Raw genomic sequence first — 10936 nt, 5'->3', positions numbered from 1 at the left:
TCCTCCTCCCCCTCCCAAACAGCCACACACACCACCATCCATCCAGTGTCAACTGCTGGAGGGGGGCCCACATGCATCGAAAGGGACCAGCGTGCACGCGCCCGGTTTCTCTCTCATCACTCTCTCTCTCTCTCTTCTCTCCTCTCTCTCTCGCGCCCCTTCTGCTCGAGCAGTTCCTCCGTGCGCGCTCCCGCTCAGCGACAGGCTTCAGGGAGCCCGGAGAGCAGACGAGCGACAGCGGGGGAGAGAGAAAGATGGAGGTGAGGGTCGGGGAACGACTCCTGTGCCTGGCCGTGCTGTCCAGCGTCCTCTGCGTGGATTCAGTCCTCGGGAAATACGTCAAAGGCATCGTCAACACCAAGGAGGTGAGCGCTGTGTGTGTGTGTGTGTGTGTGTGTGTGTGTGTGTGTGTTTTTTAAAACCTGTTTAATTTGTTGCTACTTGCGACAATGACACCACCACAGACTGATAGGAGGAGTGGGGGGACGGACTCGACTGCGTATCCGCACGCAGGTGTCTCTGTGGCGGACCGTTCCCCGGGTAGTCGAAGGGGCTGCGACCAATTCACCGTCAAGTTGCCTCGGATATTCACATGGCTGAATATTGCCGCCATATGAAACACACTCTCCTCTCTTCTGCCTTGCAATTGCGCGCCATCTGCGTGCGTGTCATCTGTGGCGTATATTTTACCCTCATTATTATGACAGTCCTTGGCACCATTGTAGCCCCAGAAAGCGGCATCCCACGAGTCCACTGCTACCAATCGAGCCTCCGGTGGTGATTAATCATCTTTAAGCCAAATCCAGCTTGACCTGAGTGATTTTGTTGCCATGCTTCAAATGTAAATTAGCAGCGGCGTTTCTGTTTATTATTAGAGGACCGGTTACAGGTGTGCGTCATATGGCTTCTGGCGCGCAGCGGTAGATTTGTGGTGATCCTTGATAAAACTGGGCTCAGTCCAGCCTGGTCAGGGTTTTGCGTCTGTTTTCAGACAGATCAGCATCGACATCATCGCTGCCCTGACAAGATGTGCGAGTTAAAATGTTAACTGTGCAGCTGAGCAGACAGCTCTGGGCCGTTTGTAATTCAGGAGGCTACCACCTGCTGTTCCACATCTCTGGTTTGTATTCTCACTCCAGTTTGTGGAGTTTGATATACAGGAGTAGTACTGTAGGGGTGTCTACCATTTTGTTGTGAGTTTAGGCCACTATGTAGACAAAGTAGCCTTTGTCAAAACACTGTCAAAATAGCCTTAGATCATGTTATTTATGGTTGTTTAGAACATTTTGATAGTTCTTTGGGAAGTTCTACAGAAACTGAGCTTTAAGTCAAAGTATTGATTTCTCTGAAACGACAGGAGAAACATTTGACCCTTCAGTCTGCATTGTCTCGTGTATTTGAAAGGGGGGTAAAGAAAGTTAATGTTGATCAAAAATCTCATATAACATTATACAAACCTAAGAAAGAATGCAAATGATACCAACAGAGCCTAATGTGATGAGCAAATTTGTTGTTTTGCCTCACAATTCAGTTTACAATGAAAAAAGCAGCAAAACTTCACAGTTGAGAAGCTAGAGCCAGTATGTTTTTGGTATTTTTGCTTAATAAATGAGTCTTAAAGCTGTTTTTTTTTTTTTAATTTCCTGAAATCTCCAGCTGCCACAGTGGAGCTGCTCAAGTGATCAACAGCAGGGGACTATTTTGTTGCACTGTGCAGCTCGGGTCACAGTGTGAGGGAAGATGCTGATGTTGGAAAAATAAAAAGCATATATGTTAACAAATATCCCTCCAATGAAACACATTCTCAATTATTCTGCACCAACCATGTGAACTCAGGTGTTTCATGTATCACAGATTTTAATGCTAAATGCGACTTAGCAGCGAAAACAACAACAAGAAAAAATCATTGGCTTCCTTTGGTATGGAGCCCTAAAAGATCACCTTTCTTCTATATCACCTTACCTGGCTCTTCCAAGGAACAAAGAACAGAATCAGACACAAGGCAGGCTGCGTCAAGAAGCTTTAATTCTCACTCTAGCTTGCTGACTTGTTGTGCTCACGTGTCCTGAGTTTTGACTACAGTACAATTCAAAATGCGCCATGAACTCAAGAGATTGAAGTCACCAGTTTGAATCCCCCAACAATGGAGGATCAGAATAGATAAATTGAACAAGAGGCATTCATCCGTCCATCACGGCTGCTGAGATGCCCTTGAACACAGCACTGAATCTGCACCTGCTCCAGTGGATCTGCTCAGCGGCCAGTGATAGGTTGCACTGGGCAACTTCCAAGTGTGTGTGTGTGTGTGACACTCAATTTCTTGACGATTTCTACTGATATAGTCCTCTGCCATAAATAGGAACAGAGTAAATCAACCTGTCTTGTTATGTAAGGTTTTAAATAAAAATGGCTTTGCAAAGATAAATAAATGATCAGGTACTCTGCTGATTAATTTCGTGATGAATTCATTAATTTTTTGGTCTATAAAATGTCAGAAAATAGTGTAAAATGTCCATCACAATTTGAAGGCGATGTCTTTGAATGTTTGTTCTAAAAATTAGAGGAAGAAATGAATTAAGAAAATCTGAGACGTGAACTTCTTAAAAAAAATGCTTTTCCAAATTTTTCTTTGAGTTCTTGTTGGTTTCCTTTCCTTACTCTCGTGCTGTTGAACCAGTCAGAGATTATTTGCATAACAACAGGGCACTTTGAATGACATCAGGCAACGCAGGGCTTGACATATTGATATAGTGAGTGAGTGAGTGAGTGAGCGAGTGAGTGAGTGAGTGCGTACATTTTGATACATCAGTCTTGCTTGTGCATCCTTGCCCCAAGGTCACCCACTAACTCTACTCCAGATCCCATCTCCTTCACACACACACACACACACACACACACACAATAGAGTCCGGCACTCGCACACTAAAACACTCCGCTTCGGCCCCATGATGCTGCGACTGTACCGGTGTCTGCAGAGGTGAAGGCAGTTCCGGCAGAGCTGTAAATTCACAAAACGAAATTTACCACACTGGGAGAGGTGAAATGTTGAAAACAGTGGAGTAGCTGGAGAAATGAAGAGAGACAAAAGCCAAGTTATCCAAAGGCAACGGTGTGGCCGACTGGTCAGCTGCTTTCTTCGGGCAGGCTGATGTGTAGGGCTGCATTAGCCTAAGTGGATCATGGCGTGTGGAGGCGCTGATAAAATGTCCCTTTGAGGGGCAGTAGTACAAAAGTTTTAAGGTCAGAGGAAGGTCACAAGTTTGAATCCAGCTGGGAGAACGTGAACAGGGAAAGAAATAAAAACTTGCCCCTTGTTTAACAGCCAAGAGCACAGGACCCCAGAGAATGGGAGTAAATCCACACTCTGTGTCTCCTGTGTCAATGAGTTTGTAGCAGACTGATGTTGAACATTTACAACAGCAAAGTCCTCGTCTGACCTTATGTTGAGCTGTGTTGCTTAGTTACATTTTCACAGCGCACAGACTGGCTGTTAGAGGTGTCAAACATCAGTTTCCAGTAGGGCTGAGGGATTTGGGGGGATTTTGTGATTTAATCTATGAATTAAACTACAGGCCTGTAGTTCGGTACTATGAAGTATTAAACAAAATATGTTTTGTACGCAGCATGATCACAGATTATTCTTGTTTCAACATGAATAGAACGATAGAAAATTAATAATTGATGTTGTTGCTTGTTGTTTTGGTCATCCAAGAGAATTTTCAAATCTCTCAGTCAGAGAAAAGTCAACTTGTAAAGTAAACTTGTCTGTGGTCTATATAGAACATTATCCCACATAGTAAGTCACATTTAGCCCAAGCGTCAGTGACACCAGCCTGCAGAGAATTTATTAACAGCAACAGCCAAGAGTTTTCTTAGTGACATTTGGACAACTGACAGAATTGACGGTTGTCATTATAACTAATGAGATCAGCAGTTGCCAGCTTAAACTTATTTACTTCAGCTTGTCAAGGAGCTTTTAAGTGTATAATTTATGGTGAAAATTGCAGCTCTTGCACACTTTCATATCATCATGGTTTTCATATGAAAAAGATTTCAGCGTTCAGTCCTAGTTTTCTGCATCCCCTTGTAAAAAATGTAACTGTAGACAGGTTAAAATGTCTTTGGTCTTTGGTTTCTTCAGTTAATGAAAAGTTGTGGATTAGACCCGAAAGGTCTTTTAAAGTTTTGTCTTTTGAAAATTAATGAAAATGAACAGATGCCCTTGAAAGTTCCTTTTTCTAATTTAAAAATCTAGCCACCATATTCATCAGCATGCTTGAGCTCTCTGGGCCTTTCTCCATCCTAATATCAACATCTCACACTGATGAATGTTGGGGTTGAACAGCAGTTTCAAAATGAAGGATTTCACCAGGATTTATGGACTTTAATAGGATCACAAAGTAAAGAGGCCTAGTATGTGATGTCTTATTTTAATTAATGTCTTGAAAATATACCAGTTCTTAATTCTTGAATTTCACAAAACAAGACTTTGAAAGTCACTGAGAAGTCCTTCAAGTTAACATTGCCGTAGATTCTGGGATCCCTGTCTGCGTGGAGTTTCCAACTCGATCTTTGTATAACTAAATAGCTTTGCATGCTACTGACTTCAATAGAGACAGATTTCCTGTGATTGGATACAGACACCATGTGTGTGTGCAGGTGTGTGCATGTGAGGGAGTGTTTACATGTGTCCATATGCTTGCTTTAATGTGTGTGTGTGTGTGTGTGTGTGTGTGTGTGTGTGTGTGTGTGTGTGTCTACAAAGTCTGTGTGTTTGCTGCTCATGTGAAACACCCACAGAGACAGAGGGACAAAGCTTGAGTGTGTTTGCGTGTGTGTGTGTCGGTGCGTGAGTGTGTTTATGCGTTGCAGCGTTGTGTAACCCTGACTAATGAATCATTGAGAAGCTCAGCGGTCCAGGGGTGACTTGACTAGCTGATTGGTAATTAATTGTTAATGAGGCTTAGCAAGCAAACAGGGATCTAGAGAAAAAGCCGAAAAGCTACGGAGAAGAAAGGGTAGAAACTGTGAGGGAGGGAAGGAAGAAAGAGAGAAAGAGAGAGATGGAAAGAAAGAGACGGAGAGAATGAGACTGTGAGATGCTAAATTGACCGGATACTGCATCAAGGCATAGCACTTGATTAATGGGGTGTACATACGCACACACTTGGGGAGGTGGCTGAGTGATTCTGCATCACAATGCAGTGGCCATGGGGGAAATAAGAAGACTAAAAGGGGATTAAGGTAGACACCTCATCCACTGTTGCTGTTCTCCAGGGCTCAAGTCTCTTTTCTGCTGTCCATTTACACACACTCACACACACACACACACACACACACAGACTCACGCAAGCACACACACACATACACATACACACACACACACAGAGAGACACACGCACGCACGTACACACACGCGCGCACACACACACGCGCGCACACACACATACACACACACACACACACACACACACACACACACTCACACACACACAGACAGGTTTAGGTGGTTGTGGTTGGTGGAATAGCTTGACCCCAGTGGTGAATTCAGCTAACAGCTATTAAACTCCATACAGGCTTGCTGATGCAGTAATGGCCTTGTTTGACTCAGCAGTTTACCTTTTAAGATAAATATGCTCCTGACTTCAAGTGTCTTTTGTACAAAAACTTGGGTTTAATTCTCTTGGGCTGCAAGTAATGATTATTTTCACCATTGATAAATCTGTCAGTTTGTTAGTTGACATGACAGTTTGCTCTTCTTAATAGAAAACTCTTTGCTTAAGCCCAAGGAGATGCCCCTTCTCTCTGATTTATACTTTAAAACCATCACATTAGAGAAAGGAAAACAGCAAATCCTCAAAATTCATGTAGAGGCTGGAACTAGAAAATGTTTGATATTTTTGCATTTTGAAAATGACTTCAACTATTAATTGATAATCAAAATTGTTTCACCACTCTAACTCTACAAGGCTGCAACTGATGACTCTGTACTTTACTATCAATACATCTCTCAATTATTTTTTCAGTTTATCAATTATCATTGTAAATTGTTCAAATTGTTTGTTTTGTCTAACAGCCCAAAGCCCAAACTACTTCAGTTTACAACCAGCAAATATTTGCCACTTATGCTTGATAAATGAGTTAAATGATTGTTTATTGTTCTCATTTAATAGGGCTGGGTGACATAAAAATCTATCAAGATAAATTGGATTCAAATCGATAAAGATAAATGTAAAGATAAAGTTTTATACTGTACATCAATGTTTTATATCTCCAAACTTATGTGGACATTTGTGCACTGAGGTTGTTTTTTATGGTTTAGGTGATAAGTCAGAAAACAGTGAAAAATGTGCACCGGAATTTCCTAAATTTACATTTCCTGACATCTTCTAAAAAAACATGATTTCCACAACCAGCAGTACACAACCTACAAATCTTGAGTTAAATGATAAATCCTCACGTTTGAGAAATTGGAACCAATGAGTGTTTAGCTTGAAAAATAACTAAAATGATTAATCAATCATCAAAATTGTTCTTGATTTTTTTTTGTCAGTTGACTAATTGCTTAATCAACTAATCCTTTCAGCTCAAGTGTAGATCCACTCAAAGGAAGTTGTTACTCTTTAATGTTTCAGTATGACAATGCCCACTACAGTAAGCAAGGTCCACGAGAAAAAAAAAAAGTTTTCTGTTCTATTTTTTTATTTTTTGAGGAAAAACTTGTTAGAGCCTTGACCTCAACCCCATCAAACACCTTTTTGGATGAACTGAACCACCAACTGCGAGCCAAGTTTTATCACCCAACATCAGTGCCTGACCTCACTAATGCTCCTGCGGCTGACTGGAAGAAAATCCCTGCAAGTAGGTTCTGAAATCCTGTAGAAAGCCTTCCTCGAAGAGCGGAGGCTGTTATAGAAACATATTAATGCCTGTGGCCCAGGAGTGAAATTTTTCCACAATCACATATGAGTGTAATGTGTGTGCGCACACTACGCATGTTTATACATTTTGGCCATATAGTGCGTTTTGTTTGTCATGCTGGCTTATTTCTGACACATTAGTCCAGTTTAATCCAGTGTGTGTGTGCGTGTGCGTGTGTGTGTGCTAAGCTCAAAGAATTTGCTCTTATAGCAAGGAAGTCTAACTGATTGTTCAGTCAGAGCTGCACATTACTGCTGGATTATTGAGTAGATCATTTGAAGGACGAGTGCACGAGAGACAAAATAAAAGTGTTTGTGTATTTTGATGTCTGTTAGCAGCTGCAAGCTAAGGCATGCTGTGGTTGCTATGACAATAGTGTTGGGGGTGGTGGGGGGCTGACATTTGGTGTGGTGTGTGTGTGTGTGTCTATGTACGTGTGTTTCAGACCAGGCATGGCATGCTGTAAAAGTGTGTGACATATGCTCTGGGGTTATTTTGTGTGTGTGTGTGTGTGTGTGTGTGTGTGTGTTCACTCAACAAGGGGGTCTTTCACAGCCCTAGCCTGTGGTAGGTTAATTGATACGCCCCCCTCTCCCTCCACCATCCCAACCAGACCACCCCACTCTCTTCTCTCCAGAGTTTCATCCCTGGGGTCAGTGCTTCCCTCTGCTACCCCGGTTGTCATGGTTACAGCCTTAAGCGTCACCCGGGACGACGCACAGTGGTGGGAGTAAGTCTCGGGCTTCAGTGACTTTTGGAGTTTTCCATGAATTATAACCAAGAGGCCCCAGGGGCTGAAGCTGGCTGGCAGCGGCTGAAATATGGCTGCGGTTTTGTTTGCTGTGATATATGCAAGGCACCAGTGCTCGCCACGCTACGCTGCTCCGGTTGCACTTTATTTCTCAGCACAGAAATTACCGCGCTTGTTTATGTATCGAGAACGCAGGCCAGAGGTAATTACAGTATAATGGTGCATGGGGAGTTTTGTTGGTTGGTTGGAGATCAAGAGTTCATAACAACCAACCTTAAGGCCAGTTTTAATAAGGCAGAGGAGAATCGTGCTCCAGCCCTTGAGGAAACGGAAATGTGCAACAGATTCTCGTGTGTGGCTGGATTAGTCAAAACATTGCGTGAATGCAGTTGTCATGTTTTGGATTTGCTTGAAGATTAGAATTGATTTTAGGGAAAGTAAATATTAACTGATATAGAATTTGGAAGTAGAACAATATAATATCACGTCCTGAAATGAGAGACTGCATCACCTGGGATTTTGATATTTATATACTAAGCGATTGTGTTTTTCTGGTCTTAAAAGCTACATAGCAGTGGAGTAATTCAACTGTTCAACTGACTGTTCTGTGAAATGATAAATTCGTGTGTCAGCATATCCAGGATTAGGTATTGTAGTCACACACCAAATCATTATCACAGTTGTGAGTGCAGCTGAACAATGAATCCATTATCAAAATTGCTGCAGTTTATTTCTTCGTTGACTGACTAAATGGTTTATTGACTAACTGGTTCAGCTCTAGTGTCAGGTATTAAAAGTTGGCTCTGTATACTTGGTGAGATTCTTAGTCTTGTTTACTTTAATCTGATATTTTATTTTCTAATAGAAATATAGAGCAAAGTAAGTAGTGCCTTGTAGGCTCATTTGGGTTTGGCACATTAAGCTGTATGACATGTAAAGAATATTAATTCATGAATTCATCAGGAAATCTAAACAAATTTGTTGGCTATTTTAATTAGGCAAAGTTTTTGTATGGATGCTTACAACATTAAACACTGACTGAACAGTGACAAGTTTTCATTTGTTAAATGAAGGATTTTGTGCAAACCCACATTTATTCTTTAAGGCCCTTAAAGTGTTGATACTAAAAGGTATTAAATAAGTTATATGCAAATACTTTAATAATTATTGAAAGCACGGAATGCTTAATCAGATTCGTGGTCTTGTTTAGTACTTTTCCCAATCAAATTAGACCTCCGAAAACCTTGTCAATTTTAAACTCTTATTTAGGCAAAGTTCTTGTTTTGCTCCTTATGTTGAGAATATTAAACACTGATGTATTTTATAATGTTTGTAATATTCTATTGGATGAAAAATGAATATATTTCTCCAACATATAAAATGTGTTAGTATTAGTACTAAAACATGTATTTTATCCGTGTAGAAACATTTTTAAAATGCTATCCCATCCTGGTATTGAGCCATAAATGTTGTGATATTTGACTTTGCAACATTGTCCAGCTCTAACCATGAGCTACTCATTCATTCTAAAATGTAAAAAACAAACTCTTGCAATTGCCATCTATATAACTACTAGGTAGCACTAGGTAAGTGATGGACAATAGGTTGACTATAAGTTACTAGCTGTCAATCTAGTGTCTATAATATAATATAATATAATACATATATATAACTTGTATTATATAAATATAACATTTTGGATTTGAATCCAGCCTTGTTCTGTCTCTACTGTCATCTCCCTGAATAAAACCGTTTACCTCTGTCATTTGTTTAACTAATTTATCAAGACTAGGTGTTTCTACTTAAAGATTTGAAGTCTCATTTTGGTTTGAAACTCTTCATGTCCTCTGGCTGCCTCACTGGGCAGTCCTCCAGATAGAGAAACGTGTGAGTGTAAACACCATGTAAGTGATGCAGTGTTAGTGCTGCATTCAGCACTCTGATCCATATCTTAAGAATGTGTCTGCCCACAGCTGTGTGTGTATATGTGTTTATGTGTGTGTGTGTATGTATAATGTATAAATTTTAGACCACCACTGACTGATCCGCCACGCCGATGCTGCTGCAGTGCCTTATATAAGCTCAGTGAAGTACACCATCAGCACTATGATCTGGTCTCATGCTGCCAAGCTTATGGCTGAATAATATTAAGAATGGATATTTTTTTTCTTCTTCTTCTTTGCCCCCTCTCTTGCTTATTAATGTACTCAGCAGCTCCTTAATGCCCTCTCTGTTTACCCTCTCTAAAAGTTTATCCTCTTGGCACTACCTCCCTCCTCTCCGCTTTTCATCCTTTACTCTTCCACCTAAACCTCTTTTCTTTACCATTTCTCCGCCTCCTCTTTAACTTTTCTGCAACTCTTCCTGGCTTTTTCAATTCCCAATCCCTGTCACCTCTCATTTTCCCTTTTTATTGCCCTATTTATGTCCTCTATAACTTGTATTATCTTTCAGCTTCCTTTCCTTCCTCTACATGTTTTCTTGCATATGCTTCCCTACAGCCTCTTCATTTTTAGCCATGCTAGGGTCATGGCTCTGAGACACCACTTTGGTCCAGATACAGATATCTCACATCTATTGGATGGATAGTTGTTTTGGTAGACAGATGGTCTCAAGAGAATATTTTTTCACTTACCCTGTGTGATATCTCAACATCAGAAAAAAAGTTTGCACAAACATTCATGGTTCTCACACAATAAATGACAAAACTATTCTGACTTATTGGCTCTGTGAAACATAGCAAAGCTAATGTTACCCACCTCTCCAAGATAGTTGGATTGGCCATTGCAACTACCAGGACAAATCCCAGTTGGCTGCTGCAGCAATAGGCAGGTGTCAAGTGCACTACCACATCGGTCAGCTGGTGTACCGTCAAAACATTCATATGGTTTTAAAAGTTTTTACCCGTCCCGTCAGTCTCTATTGCTGCCATCTCTGTGTGTCTGTCATGTGGGGTGCAGGCCAGTCGCAGCAGATAAGTCCAGGTCTGTATTTCTTTCCCAGTCTGACCATGTAGTCTCCTGGAAAGCCTCACCAGTGTTAACGCAGCTCTTTGCTCTCGCCTGATCATGGTACTTCTTTTTCAGTTTTTGTTCCTCTGACCTTCTCCTCTTTGGCAGTTCCTCGGCCAACTGTCTATCTTGACAATGCGATTATGTTTTGGAGTATATTGCGCTCACATTTATTTCTGGTCTCTCATCTGCATTCTCCTAATCAATCCCATTCACACCACTCCACACAGTCTGGCAGCGTGGGAAGGGTAGA

The 10936-nt window shown here is 41.3% G+C and overlaps 1 protein-coding gene across 1 annotated transcript in view; it reads left to right on the top strand.

Annotated features, from left to right (window-relative positions):
- The first annotated feature begins 189 nt into the window (after positions 1-189).
- tmem145 (transmembrane protein 145) overlaps positions 190-10936 on the top strand; it is a 38555-nt gene continuing 27808 nt past the window's right edge. The window contains exon 1 of the mRNA XM_023409354.2: positions 190-365. Within this exon, the coding sequence (XP_023265122.1) occupies positions 255-365 (111 nt within the window). The 5' untranslated portion in view covers positions 190-254. The remainder of the gene's footprint in view (positions 366-10936) is intronic.

Source organism: Seriola lalandi, unplaced genomic scaffold (genome assembly GCF_002814215.2).
Source record: "Seriola lalandi dorsalis isolate HSWRI2012SDOR001 ecotype SW California unplaced genomic scaffold, Sedor1 jcf7180002054390, whole genome shotgun sequence".
Lineage (NCBI taxonomy): Eukaryota > Metazoa > Chordata > Actinopteri > Carangiformes > Carangidae > Seriola > Seriola lalandi.
The sequence above is the reverse complement of the archived record's forward strand: the minus strand, read 5'-3'. Positions and strand labels throughout refer to the sequence as shown.